General features: G+C 39.6%; 1 protein-coding gene across 2 annotated transcripts in view; it reads left to right on the forward strand.

Moving 5' to 3' along the window:
• The window catches only part of IQCJ (IQ motif containing J), a 190041-nt gene that overhangs the window by 161140 nt on the left and 8857 nt on the right, over positions 1 to 20044 (forward strand). The window contains exons 2-3 of one of the 2 annotated variants that reach the window (XM_054481227.2): positions 8360 to 8424; positions 15254 to 15334. In XM_054481227.2, the coding sequence (XP_054337202.1) occupies positions 8360 to 8424; positions 15254 to 15334 (146 nt within the window). The remainder of the gene's footprint in view (positions 1 to 8359; positions 8425 to 15253; positions 15335 to 20044) is intronic. The other variant, XM_054481228.2, reaches the window with a different exon arrangement.

Here is a 20044-nt window from a genome sequence, read left to right on the forward strand (position 1 = left end):
CAAATAGAGCATAGTAGAAATTGTCCTATTATTTGGTAAGTCGAACCGAACCAGGTTCAGGTTCTTGAGTAGTGATAGCTTCTCCTATAAAGATTAATTATCAAACACACATGTTCTTCTGGTAAATAATATGATTAATTAATATGATTAGTTAAGTTTATTGGTTTATAGAAAAAGAATTGCAAAGACAGGGCATACAAAAGAAACTTAGGATTCTTGAAGTTTCTGGATTCAGAGACAACTCACGTAAAATGGCGATGGAGAGTTTAATGAAGTGACTATTTACATAGATGTGGTGGAGTAGAGGAGAAGCCGCAAGGAAGAAGGGAGCATCTGGTGTTATCAATAGTTGGATGGGGCAAAGGAAGGAAGAGGAACAAAGGGTAGGTCTTGGAGGGGTGAGAAAATGGAGCAGTTATGGGAATATGCACTATCTTGTGGGAAAGGCCACTCTGTGGAAACTATGGCCATTAGTTATGTCCAACCTGTGCTCCAGCAAGAGACGAGAACAGAGAGAAAAAATATTCAACTTCTTTCTTCTGCTACCCTCTGGTCTCATGCCAGTGCCTCCCTCTGCTCAAACATCCCCCAGGGCCATAGAATAAAAGGTCTAATAGATAAAGTCCAAAATTATGAGCCTCTCAGACACAGGGAAGAATGGAGAAGAGTAAAGACTGTATCTGACAGGCAGACAATAGTCAGCAGATGATATAAAATTACTTGGGATTTTTTGGGCCATTAAGCTACTAAAGTTTCTTTTCCTCTTAGAATAACACATTCACTTATTCAACAGATAATGTCAAGCACCTCTTCAATAACTCATTCTGGGAATAGGCACATCAAAGTGAGTAAGTTACCATCCCTGACCTTGAAAAGCTGAGTGGGGGAGGCAGGTAAAGAGTAAATACTAAAAATAAGGATCACCAGAGGTTGCTGAGGAAGGAGGGTGGGGTACTCAACTTTCTTTTTGGGTTAGAAATATCTGCTTGGAGGAGGGGAAAATTGGGGTCTTCCCGAAAGAAGAATGGTGTGGATCAGTAGAAGAGTTAGAGACATGTTGTCACTGAAATGTCCAGTAGGCACGTGAGTTCTGGGATTTTGTGATGAATCATTTGACTGGGCTCAGAGAAGAAGTGTGTGCAGGGGTCAATGAGGTGGAGTGGAGAGAGGCAGGCTTGGCCGTGTCACACAGACCTTGGCTGAGGAGTTTGGAATCCATCCTGACAGCAACAGGGAGCTAGTAGAAAAATGGCATTGTTTTCTAGTAAGAAAATGGTATTGCCAGATATAAAATCAGAGACAAATGGGAGTAGCAAGAGAAACCAATGATGGGATAGAGCTATTTGTGTTTGCTTTTAATAGTAAAATAAAACAAGGCTTTCGCAAAGGATGAAACTCTGAGTGAAGATCTGTGGAGTAATTTGACTTGCTTATCCATCTCTGAGAAAATGAGGACATGGTTTGGAACTTCCAGGCCAATTGAATTGAAGTGTTTTTGTATAGTTAGCTTAAATAACCAAATGATGAAATCAATCCTCCAAATTGTCAGCAGAGCAGCTGCTCAGAAAGCTCTTGTTAGTCATTGACCTTATGTTTAATATGATTTCCTAGAATGTGGATACTCAGATATTGAATAAAGTACTGCATCAAAGCCCTCCCCACCCAGCAAGCTTTCTGCAATGAAATATCCAAGGAAAGGAGAGTGGCTGGCACAAATTGCAAAAATGCTTTTCTTTATGCACCCTAAGTCCCCAGAGAAAAAAAGAATAGAAGAAAGCATGCCACAGCCACATCTTGGAGGAGAAAGTGCCAGGACTGGCAGTAGCTCCATTTCTTTTCTAATCATGATGCAGGGGGAAGAAAAAATTACAACCTAAAAATTCACCTTTGGTTTTTAAGAATAGTTAAGATTTCTCATTCAAACTATTTCCTTTCTGTATCAGAGCAGCTTCAAGTCTGACCATTTCCAGTCCTGCACTGCATAATGACGTTTGGCCAATATTGATCACATATACAACCCATAACAACATAACATTACAAAGGTTGCAATACAATATTTTTACTGTGCTTTTTCTAGATTTGGATATGTTTAGATACACAAATATTTACCGTTGTGTTATAATTTTCTTACAGTAACATATGCTTTATAGGTTTGTAGCCCAGAAGCAATAGGCTGTATCACATAGCCCGGGTGTGTAGTAGGCTATACCATCTAGGTTTGTGTAGGCATACTCTGATGTTCACACAATGATGAAATCTCCTAATGACAAATTTCTCAGGACATATCCTTGTTATTAAGCAACACGAGACAATATATGACCTAGATTTGTTACTTATGTCATTGGAGGTGCGGTGTGATATGATAAAAAAAAAATAGGTAGGAAGTGTAGGGGAAAATAGAGGATAAATGTGGAGGCTTATTCTTAGAATATGGAACCAGAGTCTATAGGACTAAAGAGTAAGTTTTACCCTAAAAATAAAGTGACGTGTTAAAGATTGCAAAGGATAATCTATCTATCTATCATCTATCATCTCTATCTTTCTACCTATTATAATTACTCTGCCTATATGGTAGATATTTGCTTTCACTTACTATAAATATCACAAATGTGATAACAGAGTTAAAACAAAAATAAAGATGTTTATAGATCATGTAGTTAAAGAGGTGGGGAATGATTGTCCTAACTGCCTAAAAAGAATCCTTGTGGCAATTAAATATTTAATTTTGCTTAAGCTTCTACCAGCCAAAGCAAAACAAATGACCTCATTAAGACTTATGAGTTGTTATTGTTGATGAAAAGTAGTGTACTATTACATCAAAAGGGGCAAATATACCCTACTACTAAATTCTAAATTGTATTTCTCTTTCATTCCATTATATAAAAAAGAGATCCAGTAGCAAAATATACAGTGTTTTATATAGACACTGTATAATAAATCTCAATCCCTACCTCACCACAACATACATAAAAAGTAATTCACCGCCAAGCACCGTGGCTCACACCTGTAATCCCAGCACTTTGGGAGGACGAGGTCCAGCACTACAGGAGCTCACCACTACACCCGGCTAATTTTTTTGTATTTTTTAGTAGAGAGGGGGCTTCACCTTGTTGGCCAGGCTGGTCTCGAACTCCTGACCTCAAGGGATCCACCTGCCTTGGCCTCCCAAAGTGTTGGGATTATAGGCGTGAGCCACCGCACCTGGCCCCGTCAGTGTTCTGAAAAAGACATTTTTAAAAGACATGGCCAAAACATTGAACAATGAGAACACATGGACACAGGAAGGGTAACATCACACTCCAGGGACTGTTGTGGGGTGGGGGGGAGGGGGAGGGATAGCATTAGGAGATATACCTAATGTTAAATGACGAGTTAATGGGTGCAGCACACCAACATGGCACATGTATACATATGTAACAAACCTGCACATTGTGCACATGTACCCTAGAACTTAAAGTATAATAATAATAAAAATTTTTAAAAAAAGACATGGCCAAAACAAAGCAAGCAAACAACAGCTTAGTTCTGAAATTTTTATAATGCTATGGCTCATCTTAGAATTTTGTATTCACTAGTCCTAGGTTATGGCTCACATGGTAACTTCTCAGGATTCTTTCACTTGTATAAAAAACAACAATGAAACAAAACAGAAACCTCAACTGAAAGTGTTTTTTTAAAGTGAAAGAATCTGGCCGGGAGCAGTGGCTCATGCCTGTAATCTCAGCACTTTGGGAGGCCGAGGCAGGCAGATCATGAGGTCAGGAGTTCAAGACCAGCCTGGCCAACATGGTGAAACCCCATCTCTATTAAAAACACAAAAAATTAGCCGGGTACGGTGGTGGGTGCCTGTAATCCCAGCTACTCGGGAGGCTGAGGCGATTCTCCTGCCTCTGTACTCCAGCCCGGGTGACAGAGTGATACTCTGTCTCAAAAAAAATGAAATGAAATAAAATAAAAAATAAGTAGAATCTATTGATAAAACTGAAAAGTCCATCAATGTGCTGGTTTCAAGCTTCAGTTTGAAACAGATGTTCACAGCATCACCCTGGCTCTGGCCTCTTGGCTCTTTTTCCTTTGTCTGCATCCTCTTTGCTGTATTATATTTTTCCTTCAGTTAGTACCTGTCACAGATGCAAATACTTCTGTCACAGTTCCAGTGTCCCTCACACTTCAAAATCCTAACACTCCAAAATCCAGAAGAATAAACTGAAGTTCTTTTCCAAATCCTAAGGTAAAGATTAAATAATTAACATTGGTTGAGCAACTACTATGTGCTGGGCACTATTCTAGGCACTGAAAATATAGTGGTGGATGTGACGAAAAATCTACTTCCATGGTGCCTACAATGTAGTGAATGGAGACAATCAAACACAAATACATTAGGAAGTGATGAAGATCATAAAGAAGTGAATAAGAGCGTAAAGCATGGTAAATATACCACAAGTGATGGGTGACATTTTAGAGAGTTCAATCAAGGAAGGCTTTTTTGAGAAGGCAGTATTTGAGCAAACACCTGGATGAAGTGAGGAAGCCATGTGAGGGTAATGTTGACTGTAATTGTGCACAGAATTAATGTTCGGTGTACAAGGAACAGCGAAGATAAATGATCTAAAAGGGAGCAACTGTGGCTGTTTCTGAAACACCCCGAGACCAATATGGCTAGACAAGTGTGGGTTGTAGTATAGAGGGTGGTAGGAAATGAGGTCAGAGAGGTAGGTGGGGGTTCGTGCTACATAGGGCTCTATAGGCCGTGGTTTTGAGTTTGGATTTCATTCCAAAAGTGATGGAAAACCATTGAATTATGAAGAAGAAAACATCACTTATCTATATTTGTTTAACTATGATGAATCAAGAAATTAGTAGGTTGATCTTCTTGCATGACAAGTATGTTCAGATGTTGGTAGATCAGAGTTGAAGTGGCAGCTCCATGGTTTCATCAGGGTCCTAGGTACCTTCTGTCTTTCTATTTTATTATCTTTAATGTGTGGTTTTCCTCCTTATAGGCACAATGGCTTTTGCACCCTGGATTTCACTACTATGATCCAGGCAGGAAGAAGAAGGAAGACCAAACATTAAAAGCCACATGCCAGCTGAATCTTTTTTTTTTTTTTTTTTTGGTATCAGAAAAACAATAGTTTATATGGAAGCCCCATTTAGTAGACTTACGCTCATATTCATATGAAGAAAAATTGATCTCAATTCTTACTACACACCACACACAAAAATTAATTGACCATACACCTGAATGTAAATGAACTATACATTTTCTAAGAGAAAATATAGGAGACTATATTTGGGGGCAGGAAAATATTTCTTAGGACACAGAAAATACTAAATAACAAAAATAAAATAAAACAATAAATTGCATTGCATCAAAATGAAAAGATTTGCTTGTCAAAATATATTGGTTGGGAAGAAATATTAGCAACACATACATCTGACAAAAGAGTTGTACCCCATAATATATAAGGAATTTCTACTGCTCAAAAAATAAGACATATAACTCAGTTAAAAACAAATGCAAAAAATATCAACATTATTAATTATCAGAGAAATGCAAGTTGAAATCACAGTAAGATATCACAAATCCAGGAGAATAATTAAAGTGAAAAAGACTGACATTGAATATTGGTGGGAATGTACAGCAGCTAGACTTCTCTTACATTGCTGGTTGGAATATAAAACAGCACAACCACTTTAGAAAACTGTGGAAGTTTCTTTAAAAGTTAAACATGTATTTACCTCATGAGGTAGCAATTTCACTCCTAGATATTTACTGAAGAGAAATGAAAACACGTCCACAAACACACTTGCCCAACAGACTTGTTGTGCAAACAGATTTGCACAGCAATGATCATAGCAGCTTTATTCATACTAGGCCATATGGATATGAACACAATTAGAATGCCCATTAACAGGAGAATGGATTGTTGTGTATGTATACAATAGAAAACTACTCAGCAATAAAAAGAAATGAGCTACTGATATATGCAACAGACAGCATGGACAAATGTCAAAATATAATGTTGAGTTAATTAAGCTGGACACAAGAGAATAGATAAATTTATACGAAAGTCTAGAACAGGCAAAACTAATCTACACAGATAGAAATCAGAACAGGGGTGCCTTTGGGAGAGGAAAATTGATTGTAAAGGGGAACAAAGGAACTTCCTGGGAATGATAAATGTTCTATATATTGTTTTGGCTGTAACTCCACCAATGGAAGCATTTGATAAAACTCACTGTATTGTACACTTATAAGGTGCATTTCATACTTTGTAAATTATACTCTAATTAAAAAAGAAAACTCAGGTACTACAAGACCACTCAGGTTGATGTAAGGAGAAGTGACTGATGCAGCCTAACATAGGAAGCAGGGCAATAATTAGAAGACTACCATGGTTGGCTTAGACCAGACTGAGAGGTGGCCAAGTTCCAAATATATTTTGAAAGTGGGGTCAATAAGATTAGCTCATTGATTGACTATAAATGGTAAGAGGAAGAAATGAGTAAAGTCTGGTTCTCAGGTTTAACTCTTCATAGCTTGGTGAATAGTGATGCCATTTGCTAAAATGAGGAAGAAGCTGTGAAGAAGGAGGCTTGGGTAGGAGGGTATAAGCAGGGAAATCAACATTTTGGTTTTGAGCTTGAGATGCTTGTCAGACATGTGCATGGAACTGTCAAGTAGGCAGGGTGGATGCAGAAGAGTGAAGTTTAGAGAAGAGATCAAGTACAAATGTAAAATAGAAGCTGTGAGACCGGCTGAGATCCCCTGAGGAGTTAGGATAGATAGAGAAGAGGACAGATGGCTAGGACTGGCAGCTGGCCTGTTTCCAGAGGTTTTGTAGGAGTGGGGAAGATCTGAAAGCAGCAATGAGGAGCAAAGAGGGTCCCACTCAACCTCCACACCATGTAGTATGTAGCATTTGGGGAAGAAATGGCCACCTCTTAAGAGGACTGCAGGAGAGAAAGTGGGCTCAGGGACTCAGCCAACTTTTCCATCTGCAAAATCCTCTATATACTAGACCTCTTTTCTGAACAATTCTTTGCTCTTCTTGCTCTAACAAAAACTTAGCTTCCCAGAACAGTGAGGCATAGTTTAGTTAGAACAACATAATTAAGGGTATATTCAAAGAAGTTGGGGGGATACAGGATTTTGCTGATGACAGACTGTAAAGGACCCACTGGAAAGGTTGGAAGGATTGGGGAGAAGTGGGTGATTAGGCCACATTCTGGAATGCAGTATGGGTTTAAGAGATTGCGTGATGGGAGAGGTGATCTAGGAGACTTGGGTGTCTGGTGGGTTATAATCATGTAGAGACTAGTCCTGATGGTCTTTTGGATGTAATTGAATAATTATTTCTAACTGCGGCTTCCCCTTGGGACTGGTCACTTTGACAATTTCTGGTGGGGGTAAGTGGTGTGGTAAATGGTATGGTAGATAGCGTGGCCTCCGGGAATGGTGGTCTTCCCAGGAACAGGGTTCTGTGAGTCTTCCTTAAATCCTGCCATGATTGATAAGACTGAAGAAGGGAGTCTCACCAGGAACCTGGGCCAAATCCTGTCACACCTCTGTGGCCAGAGAAATGAGATTACAGAGACTGCAAATGCCTGGAATTCAGGGATGGTGTATGTGTGTATGTGTGTGTCTGAGCACGTGGGCTATGGAGAAGAGGTTGCCAAGAGTTACTAAGAGACAAGAGAGGAGGGTTGCTGAATGGCCAAATGCAGCATGCAGTCATTAGAGTCTCTTACCCAGCAACCAGCAATGACAATACTGTTGAGTAAGTGAATTTGGAAAGAGTGTGGGTGGATCTATGTAAACATATCCAAACTCTGAAAAAATAATAGGAAACATTAGTGAGTAAAAAAAAAAATCACACAATTTGAGTGACAATATTATATTCTAATTTGATCAAGGATCATGTTGTATTTTTGTGTGTTTAAACACTTAACCATCGCAAAGTCCTGAATTCTTTTTTTTTTTTTTTTTTTTGAGTTGGAGTCTCACTCTGTTGCCCAGGCTGGAGTGCAGTGGCGCAATCTTGGCTCACTGCAAGCTCCAACTCCTGGGTTCACGCCATTCTCCTGCCTCAGCCTCCCGAGTAGCTGGGACTACAGGCACCCGCCACCAAGCCTGGCTAATTTTTTTGTATTCTTAGTAGAGACAGGGTTTCACTGTGTTAGCCAGGATGATCTCGATCTCCTGACCTCATGATCCACCCGCCTCGGCCTCCCAAAGTGCAGTCCAGAACTCTTAATGTTGTGTTGTATCAATTTTGCTAACAGTTATGCTTGAATAGTATTGCTTGGAAGTAGCTGGTGACAATTTGTAAGATATATCTTTTCTTTTTCACAGGAAGAACTGAAAAGATTGCAGAATCCTCTAGAACAAGTTAATGATGGAAAATATTCATTTGAAAAGTAAGTAAAAAGTATTAAGTTAAATCATTTGCAAGGTTGGAAAGCTTGAGTAAAAAGAAAATCTTTCTGGTAAAAATAAGTGAGTAAATTGGACAGTTTTTTATGTTATCATTGTGGCCAGAGCCCAGAAATGTGGCTCATTTGAGATATAGGTAGATAAATGTATGACTAGTTGAGCAATGATACACAAACTCTACTGCTTAACAGAGTAATATGATGCCTGGAAGATGTTTCTGGTGGTATGTGTGAGGGCTTGAAACTTAACTCTGACCTGTCTTAGTCTTTTAATCAGGGACATTTGTAGAAGGCAGGCACAAAATTTGTAAAAAGTACAAAGCTAACACTAAGACTAATAGACTGAAAATTCAAATTAACACTACAGAATGGGACAAAATTGAGCTAAAATACGCAAAACAGAAGAGATGAAATTGAACAGAGATAAAAGTAAACATTTCTAATATACCCTGTGCTGTTGAACACTCACAGACTCATCAAATTCTAATTATAGCCTTTTGATATAGGCATTATTATTTCCATTTCACAGATGAGGAAAAACAGGCTCAGAGAGGTTTCAGCAACTCCATGTATACTCAGCTAGTGAGTGGTGAGAATGGGAAATAAACCCGGGTTTGGTTGCCTCCAGAATCCTTGCTCTCAATCACTGGCTGAGCCCCAATGTACTCAGGACCAGTCAAGCTGGTTGGGTGTCATGCTTGGCTCTGGACACCACATTTAAGAATCACATTGACATTCCCAAGAGTATTAGAAGAGGTCAATTAAAATTGTGAGAGTTCTGGAACCATGTGAGACTACTACAAAGAGCTGAGGATATGTAGCTTGGAGAAAAGAAGTCTCAGAAGAAATGTAATAGCTATCCTCAAACATTTGAAGAATGTTCCTATAAAAGAGAGGCTAAGTTACTCTTCGTGCTCCAGAAAATAGAGCAAGAGTCAATGAGTAGGATATATGGAGAAACAGCATTGTGACTCAGATAAGGAAAAACTTTTGTAAAAGTTCAGCCTACCCCCAAACAGAATGAACTTTTTTAAGAAGTGAGCCGTGGAGGGGCAGAAGGGCATCACACCTTTCCTCACTCATTATAAGGAGCACAGCCAACACTCCTGTAACAAAAGACAGGTTAACAAAAGAAAAGCACAACAAACTTATTTAATCAGGGTTCTTTATTTTATTTTATTTTTTTGGGATGGATTCTCACTCTGTTGCCCAGGCTGGAGTGCAGTGGCACTATCTCAGCTCACTGCGACCTCCGCCTCCCGGGTTCAAGTGATTCTTCTGCCTCAGCCTCCTGAGAAGCTGGGATTACAGGCACGCGCCACCACGCCTGGCTAATTTTTGTATTTTTATAGAGTCAGGCCTTCACCATGTTGCCAGGCTGGTCTCAAACTCCTGACCTCAAGTGATCCGCCCACTCAGCCCCACAAAGTGTTGGGATTACAGGTGTGAGCCACCGCGCCCGGTCTATTTAATCAGGGTTCTATGTGACATGGGAGCCTTCAGAAATGAAAACCCAGGGAAAATTGTCCACTTTTATACTTAATTTTGATGAAGAATGGACAGCCCTGTAGAAATGTGATTGGACGAAAAGGAAGGATCTACTGTATGAGATGGGAAAACCCAGCAAGGCTGTCAGTTCAGATTCTTCTTGGCCTCTCTGTGCAGCATTCCTTCCTCTTGGGCATGGGGCAAGAACCTCTGGAATGAGGGTCTTAGGACTTTCCATCAGGCTAGGTAGGTCAGAAAATTTGTTTATGACCAGATTTTATACAGAAAGGCAGGGGAAGGTAAGAGGAATATTTTTAGGTTTTGTAGCTTGTTTGGGGGAGAAGGGTTCTGGTTTCTATGACCTGCCTTGTGGAAGAGGAATTCTGGTTTTTATGGCTTGCATCATGGAAGAAAGAGGGGCAGGGGCAGAAGGGCAAGAGAAGGTCAGAGAGAAAGTGACTTTGCTCTGAGGCCTCTTCTCCTTCGGTTCAAAGAACTCAGCATGCCAAACACCATACTTTACAGTATGTGCTGAGCCCCAGTAGCTGATAAGATACTGGAAGTGCCCAAGAAGAGTGTAAATGACCATACATCTGAAATGTTGTTAAAAAATATCCTGGAAAATTGAAAACTTTGGGTCTGATGCCTCTTTCTACTTTTTCTTAGCTTTGTCAGTCTAGACAAAATTTTTAACCATCTTGCCCCACTATACTCATCTTTAAAAATGAGAATAGTAGTCTTGACTTGACAGTCTTATTGAGAGCATTAAATGAGACAGCCCAAAATAGCCTGACACCTTCAATGCTGGCTCCTTTCCTTTCCATCTGGGCAAGGGTTTGGGCAAGACAATCTCAAAGGTTCATTCCATCTGCATGATCCTAAGAATCTGGCTGGCATGTCATCAGATTGAAAGGCAGTTTCAGCCCTTTGACCAAATGAAGTTTCTGTTCATTTATTTTTATTATGCCTGCTCTTGTTAATATGAATAAATAAGAACAAAATAGTAGAATTTCCCTCCACCACCACCATCACTAGCTATATGTAAACAATAACTAAAGAGTTTTTTGCTGACACTAGAATGAAGACTTTTCTTTTATAGAGATTAGTGTTGTAATGACATTAGTTCTAGATCAGTTATTTTTCACCTTGGCTGCACTTAGAATCAGCTGGGGAGCTTAATAAAAATGCCCTGGCTTAAGCTTCACTCTAGACAAATTGAATTAGATTCTCAGGGGATGAGGCCCTGGAATCAGTATTCTTAACAGCTTCCTTCATGTAGCTCTAATGCGGAGTTGGGGTTGAGAACCAGTAGTGTAAATATATTTTAGATTCATTTCACTTATTCAATAATCTCCTCATGCAGCTTAATTCTCCAAGGACACACTTTCTCTATGATGTTTGGCCCATTTATTTATTAAACCTGGCCATGCTGGTTTTTCATCATTGATTTTTTTTTTTTTGAGATGGGGTCTTGCTGCATCGCCCAGGCTGGAGTGCAGTGGTATGATCTTGGCTCACTGCAACATCCACCTCCTGGGTTCAAGCAATTCTCCTGCCTTAGCCTCCTTAATTGCTGGGATTATAGGCACCTGCCACCACACCAGCTAATTTTTGTATTTTTAGTAGAGACAGGGTTTCACCATGTTAGCCAGGCTGGTCTCGAACTCCTGACCTCAGGTAATCCACCCGCCTTGGCCTCCCAAAGTGCTAGGATTACAGACGTGAGCCACTGCACCCAGCCCATTATTGATTTTAACGTAGGAAATGAAGTTTTTTTTGTTCTGCTAATTGACCACAATTCTATATTAAACCTCTCACTAACACCAGCATGTACCTTTCTCAGCTGTCTGCTCTCAGGAAAATATTTGAAAATTAATGGTATATATGTGGGCTTCCATCTGCCCCACCCTACTCCTTCCACTTTATTATCCAGAGGCCTGAGAAAGCTAAAACCTTCTGGAAATGACCAGTTTGTTTTGTGTGCTTATTTTTTTTCAATCCCGATTGAGGAATTCCAGCAATGGGAATTAAATACTTCCTTCAAAGCACATGGGCCCATGGGGATAACCTTTCCTTTCATGCTTGTCCAGGACAGAGAGAAAACAAGCAGTGACCACCAGCCCTAACAACTATACCCATTTGCCTGGAATTCTGGAGATTTTTTTGGTCTGTTTCAGGTCAGGACTATGTCCTTGAATGCTGTCAAATTTGATTGAAAAATTGGTGTACTTTGAGTGAGCAGATTAGGCATTTCGTTATAGTTGCAGCTGACTTAGGTGCTGCTGTAAATCATCTCAGCTACTTGAAATGACCATAAGTTAAGTGATAGTGGTGTCAGAACAGCTGATTGGTTATTCCCCCTTGGAACATTACATTTATTCTGAATGCTCAACAGGGTTTTGTGGTAGACACTTAGTGTGAAGGGGAGGGAAGCTGCAGCTCCATACTATCTGAGACCATTGGCAGAGCCAATCAAGTGCATTTGTGTACACACACACACACACACACACACACACACACACACACACACACACACGAGCTTAGCGAAGCTTGGCATGTGCCAATAAACAGAGAAGAGCAATTGGTAAGGCCATTAATTGGAAGGCTACTTATGACTCCATTGTTTAGGAAAATCACTTATTAACTTAAGTAAGACCTTAGGCTGACTGCCATATTTTTGTAAATATTAAATCAGCCTGAGTTTCTGGTAGGAGATGTGTGATTGCAAGTCACACATTGTACTGAGGAGTAATCATTTTATTACCTACAGACAATTATTGATGGAATGAATTAAAGCTATCAGATTTAAACCAACAGGTATTGGTAGTTTATAGTATGGTGAGGATATATAAATTATACCCCCAAATTAGCAAATGTGTTAATATTATGAAAGTTTTATTTTCTTTATGAAAACATTAGCTCTGTCTTTGTTGCATATCTACAGGCCCTACAATATATAACTTTATTGCTTAATTTGTAATTAATAAGTAACAAGAGTCTTAAAGTATCCTTGTCATAAGTCTATATATATAATATATAGAATTATAAAAATAAGACTTTCTGTGTTAGTCCTTTCTCACACTGCTATGAAGAAATACCTGAGACTGGGCAATTTATAAAGAAAAGAGATTTAATTAACTCACATTTCCACATGGCTGGGGAGGCCTCAGGAAACTTGCAATCTTGGCAGAAGGCATCTCTTCACAGGGCAGCAGGAGAGAGAATGAGTGCCCAGCAATTGGGGGAAGCCCCTTATAAAACCATCAGATCTCGTGAGAACTCACTGTCATGAGAACAGCAGGGGAAACTGCCCCCGTGATTCAATTATTTGATTATCTCCACCTGGTCTCGTCCTTGACATGGGGGGATTATTACAATCCAAGGTGAGATTTGGGTGGGGAGAGAGCCAGATCATATCACTTTCTGTGCCCACCTACCCAGGATTAGGTTCCTCTGTGATTCTCCTTTAATAATATCTGTCACACTTGCAAATACTTGTGTAATGTTCATGTTCTCCTAGATTGTGGGACCACAGGAACAGGGACCATGTCTAGTGTTTTCACCATTTTATCCTCCATGCTTTGCATCATTCCTGCCACACAGGAGACATTAAATATATGTGTAGAATGAGTGATTAACAATGAATTAGTAATGGACCCTGAATACCAACGGCACAGAGTAAACAAGAGTGCTTCCTTGCCCCTCAACAATCAGGGTGAGAAACCCCAAGCTATCTTGGGGTGCTGACAGCACCTACTTGCCATGTAGGAATTTATGTGCTCTCCTATGTTTCCCCTACCGCCTGGACATTCCTTTCTAAAAAGAAAAAAATACATTCGTGATTCTAAGGGATCTCTCCAGCACAATTTTATTCTTTTTTTCCCTTTTCTTTACTACCACCGCAATCCTAGTCCTCATAACCTGGACTATTTGAATAGCTTTCTAACTAGTTTCATTTCACTCTCCTTGCTCACTCCCACCACAAATCATCCTTAAACCCTCCATTTATCATATTTCCCTGCTCTAAATGCATGGAGCTCCCTGCTGCAATAGATTGTGATCTACAGTGTGAAAAGCTTTTCACACTGTAGATCATAATCTATTGATGGTTTGTTAAATAAATTTGGTAGGTCACCACTGACCTTTTAAAAAAAGTTTCAAATATAATTCAAAAATCAAAGTATATCACATGTAGTTGGGGGAGTAATGTTTCTTGAAATTTTTATTGCACACACACACATGCCCCTACCTTACTACATGCACGAGTATTGAATTGGGATGTTAAACATATTACCTATGAAAAATTCAGTCAGTGGGATTAAGTTTAATAATCCTGATATTAAAATACTCCAACCAGTGCCTTCTGGTGGAGAGAGCAGTGAGATACGAGTTTTAATGTGGTTCCTCCTGTACAGTAAATTTAACATTATCTCTCCAAGCTTCAGATTTTTCAGCTGTACAGTGGGAAAAGTGACTTAGTTAATGGAAGTTACTGTGATAAATAAGATAATACACATAAAATATCTATGACAGTGTGTTATACATATTATGGGACCAGTAACTATTAGCTTTCTGCTTATCAAAGCCTATTTCCTTTTGTTCTATTTTTTTCATCCACTTCGACCAAATTTCTCTTTATTTTCTAAAAATATCCTTTGAATGTTTTCACCTCTACTGTATGTTTTATTGTCTTCCTCATATGTTGCCCTTCACTCTCAACTTACCTACTTCCTATCCGTCCTTCAAAACTCATCCCAAGAGCTGCCTTCTCCTTGAAGCCCTTCTTGATCGTTGTAGCACGAAGAGTGCTATAAGCTCACTGAAAGCAGTGATCATTTCTCTATAGCCCTCTGCCTTTCTACAGGTCAGAGATCCATGCTTTGTTCCCAGTGGAAGCCCTGAAACGGCTTAAAAATGAAAGGAGGAAAGGTCCAGTGGCAGTGGTACTACTGGGGATGAGTAAGGTCTTCTCTACAACTTACTAGTTGGCCAGTATCATGGAATTTATAACCATCTCCTTGTGTTTTTTCTCCCCCTGAAATTGTCCAATATGCTCCTTTTCTTTTCTCTTAAAGGAAATGATTTTCATACCGTAGCTATAAATGTTAGTTGAGAACAGCAAAAGGACAATAGAAATAAAAGTCAAAGCCACATTTTTTTTTCATGATATGGTTACTCATTCATCATCCATCAACAGGAACTTTAATAAATTAAACAAAATTGAATCTATATCTTATTTTACACATAAGTATAAATTAGCAGTATTATTGCTATAAATGTTAGCCTTCTGGATTGAGAGATATTGAGACATTATTTCTGTTTCTAGTCACCAGCTGGCCATGGATGCAGAGAATAATGTTGAAAAGTATCCCCTCAATCTACAGCCCTTGGAATCAAAGGTGAAAATGTAAGTTATTTCAAAGTATAAATTAAGCAATTAGTTCTAATTTTATGAATTCCTGAATAAATCTGGAATTTTCGGGTACAACAGTTATGCATCTTTATTTTACATTCATGTCCTGCACATTATTTCCTCCCTCTTCTAAGCAGGAACATAGCTACTTTGGGTGCACAGCACCATCTACTGGGTAGTACAGGGAATTATTTGCTTGCCATTGTTTTTACCACTTTTTGGTTTTTCCGTTTCTTGTCTAGTACAATCCTTTAACTTCCACTAGCATTTTCCTTTGCCTTTCATCTTAGTAACTTGGTTAATTCTATCTTCGAACAATTTGGTTATTTCCACCTCAAGCCATCTATTTATCTCACACACACACACACACACACACACCCTTTTAAAAATCCTCTTCTTTCTATTTCAGCTTCTGTTCAATTATTTTGGGAAAATGTTTCTTCTTCTCTTCTTTTTTTCTCACTTCCTATCCTTTTCTTCTTATCCTCTGTTAAGATACCCAAATGTAAGACTCCTCCCCCTATTATAAATGACTATTACCTTAAAATAGTGCTAACAACATCTCAATATTAACAAAATTAAACTAACAAGATCCAAAGTGAGAAAGACTTTATTATAGAACAAAATATTAACCTTCTAAAACCATTTTAAGTAGAGAAGGGGCCTATTATAATGACCTTGGAAGCAATTTCAAAAATATTTATAACTGTTTTCCGAGATCTTTTCCTGTTCTGATTTTCCTTCAGAAGCATATATGAGAAATGCCAGTGAGTGTACATTTAATCTCTCTCCCCACCCCCTCCCTTACAAACACACACACACACACACACAAACACACACACACACACACTCAGTATAACACTCCAAGAAGCATGAGAATTTAAACGAGAATGTTAACATATCTGAGCTTGGCCAGAATCACTGATCTTTTTTTAAAAGTGCAAGGAGGAACCTTTTAGAAAAGAAATCACCCTAAAGAAGGGCACCTTGAGGTGTGTACAACTTTGAACAACAACAAGTTGTTGCTGGACTTAGGAACTAAAACAGAAATCACACAAATACATAATATTCTGGTGGATAAAAGCAAATACCAATACATACCTCTGTAAATCTATGTTAACCTTGGTCACCAGTAAAAAGCTTGCCTCTGCATGAGCATAGAAGGCTACCCCTCAAGATAAAGTCCAAACAAGACTTCTGAACCAGTGGGGTGCCCAGCTAGAAAGTTCTGTGTCACACTTACTAAATACATAATGAATCAGGCTATCGAATCATTTTGTGTAAGCAGTGTGTCAGCCTCACTACACAGGACATTAGTTTGCAAACATAGGTTGTTTTATCATTAGGAATTTTCTCATTAAGATAAGGTTCTATTAAATGAAAATGTGCTGGTGAAAGAAAAGTTGGTGTATGAAAAATTAGAGTGTTTAATGTGAATGCTGAAATTAAGTTAGAAAAACTCCCGGGTCTTTTTCAGTTCCCATCACCTTCAATATGTAGGGGCTGTAGGGTAGGTACCAGGAGAAGGACAAGGCAGAGAAAAAAATCTCTGTGCTTCAGATTCCAGGCAGCTCAGAGAGCCTGAGATTTTATATTTGTTGATTTGATGGAGGAGTCTCAGCTCAATGAGGTGCAAACAGAATGGTTTTTATCTCTTCTAATAATTCTGGATCCCATTTCTGCTCACTGGAGAGAAAGGAGGGAGAGAAAACTTAATCTTGCCCAACAATAGAACTTGATCCCATTGGAGAGTTTAGTCTAGTTCAGTGACTTTTGTCTAATCTGGTTATTAAATTCTTAACTCTCATGGCAGGTTGAAAATCTCCTCTCTACATACATGAGACCTTTTCTACAGCTGTGTATTCTGCTTCCTTCCTTTCCCTCTCCTCTTTCTATCTCCCCTTCTCTCCTCCCTCCTTCTCCCTTTCCTCCTTCTTCCTTCCCTCCCTCTCCCTTCCCTCCTTCTCCCTTCCTTTATCAGTGTTACTTCTCTCACCCCCATGTGCTAAATACCAAGACTGCCCCAGGTTTCCTATGAATGGATGGCGGACACTTTCACTCTCAGCAGTTGTTTCCTTTAACAACTGTCCTGTGTTTTGGGACTCTGAGGGAAGGGATCACTGGGTCTCCTGTAAGCCCCCCCAATGGTATAGGCTGCACATCCTCAATGGGTTTGTGCCCCTTGTTCTGCGGGGGCTTTGCCCCATGATGCACCAAGCAGTGCCTTCCTCCAGCTGACCGTGGCATCCTCAACAGGGACAATCTTGGGATATTCTCATTCCTGCTTTCCAAGAGAAGTTTTTTTAGTCCTAAAGAGCATTGGGTATAAAAAAATGTGCCCTTGTCCCAGGTACCACGGTCACCCTCTATTATCACAGGCTTTCTCTTAGGGTCTTTTGACTTCTTTTGGTGGGGACCAACTGAAAGTCTATCTTCTCATGGGGGTAGAGGGAAGTGAGGGTCAGTCCACCACAAAATCCCCTCTCCTGAAGGCTCTCCTTTCCCCTCCCTGATGAGAAAAGAGTAAACAGTTCCCATACAGGGTGTCTGGCTAGTCTAGTGCCTGCAAGCCCTGAGGGGGATGGAGGTGCTGTGGCGAGGCAATCTCTGAATGTAAAAGAGAGGAAAGATGAGACCTGTTCTCAGGTGTGGACTGCCTTCACTGTCTACCTGTGGGAATCCCAGGATGGGGTCAGAATAGCAGGAAAGGGTCTCAGATGCTTCCTCGTACTCAGGACATCGTGAAAAGGAAAGAATTTATAAGAAAGTGCAAACCTGCGTGTGGCAGCGCAAAGTATCAGTGGCAGGAGGCAGAGGCCTGTCAGAAAGTGTGGCTCAGTGAAAAAATGTGTGAGTGTCGGGGAGGGTGTGTGTATCAAAGTTGAAGGGAGTGTCACAAAAGGTCCATTACCTGGTTCATGAATGCAACTGTTAAGAGGTAATTTTGAGTATTAGACCAGAGGATCAAAAGAGTGCATCAAAAGGGCAAAAGCAATCAAGAGCGTATGGCTATTAATGAAAAGGCATTTGGGGGAGGTAAAAGGCAAGTTCTCTGAAGATTAAACAAAGGCAAGCCTCTCAAGTCAGAAAATTTGTGAAAGTAAAAGTAATAGTGAAAGCACCAAAAGGAAGGCTCTCTGAGCAACTCTAAGGCTAAAGATGAATGTGTTCCTAAGAGCCTTAAGGCTGGAACAAGCTTTGGGGGATGAAGGTGCACAAAAAAGGAATGCAGGTTTAGTGAGAAGGCCTCCCAGCACAGGAAGAGGTGGGCTCCCCAAGCCCCAGCAGGCTGCTGCCCTCCACCTTGTAAGTCACTCTTTGCATGTTATAGCAAGATCTAAAACAGATCTTCCCAATACAAACCTTCATGTAAAAGTTGTTCATTAGCTATGCGCGATCCCCCAATCCCCTTCCTTACATTTTTAACAATGTATTTACTTCGTGATGGAACAACATAGAGATGTATTGAATACAAATTGCTTTTTTGAAAGTCAGCTCAATAAATATGCTCAACCCCTCTCCTGGTTTTTATTATTATATTTGATTTTGTAATGAAACAACATTTAGGTTCTATAAAGGAGAGAGAGTGGCAGGGAGAGACAGAGAGAGAGAAAGACAGACAGAGAGAGAAAGACAGAGAGACAGAGAGAGAGAGAGCATTCCCAAATGAACTTTAAAGATGTTTAGTAAACCTTTATTAAATTGCATTTGAGAGTAATACATATCTACTTTAGTCAAAAATTTAATTAAAAGAAGATATGAGAGAAGAGTGGTTGAGAGCACAGACTTTGGAATTTGAGTAACTTAGGTTCAAATCCCAGCTCTGCTTTTTACCTGCTGTGTGACCTTGGGAACACCAGTGGCCTCTCTGGGCCTCAGTTGCACTCCTCTGTAAAATGAGAATGCTAACGTGTCTTATTAAATTGTAGTCAGCTTTCAATGAGAAAATTCAAGACGAGACATTTAGTCTACTGTATTTTTTCCATGCAAACATACCTTTTTCAAACATATTTTTATGTTTGAAAACATATTGCCAGGAGGGATCCTTAGATTATTTGCACAGGTGACTTCAAAGTATTTGAAAGTGTTTGATATGTCCTTTCCTTAAGTAATTATAATAGTTTTTCTAGGAGCTCTATTTGTCAAGTTTGGGCTAAGTAATTTACATACATTATCCTTGACTTCTTGCAAGGGTTACAAAGAAGTTATTCTTACTCCTATTTTATGGATAAGCAAGAGGGAGGCCAGTGTGTTTAGTATTTTGTCTAAAGCTACAGCTCATGAGAGGTAAACTAGGCAAGAACCTCTATGACTCTAAGCACACTTTATCATGAGATAAAACTTTTTCTTCTTTGAGCTATTTCTGGGATGCAATGTTAGAATTACATTTGTTAATCACCTACTTGTCATATATCCTAGAACTGTGGAGTGGTCACTGCCCTCAAGGGTTTTACATTCTAGTGGGGGAAGAGGACTTGTTTGAAAAGAGGCATTTGGATTGGCCTAATCTGATACTCTTCTTTTTGGATGTTTAATAGTATTGCAGGACCACTATTTTCTTTCTTAGACTCAGTAACCCTGGGTGCATTATTTCTGAAGTGCCTTCTCAGTCCTCATAAAGAAAAGAGTGTTATAGATCCGGGACCCAAATTGCCCAAATTCTCATGTGTGAGAACTTTGGCATTCTTGACAGTCTGCAGAGTC

The sequence above is a fragment of the Pongo pygmaeus genome, chromosome 2, assembly GCF_028885625.2.
Source record: "Pongo pygmaeus isolate AG05252 chromosome 2, NHGRI_mPonPyg2-v2.0_pri, whole genome shotgun sequence".
In the NCBI taxonomy this organism is placed as follows: Eukaryota; Metazoa; Chordata; class Mammalia; order Primates; family Hominidae; genus Pongo; species Pongo pygmaeus.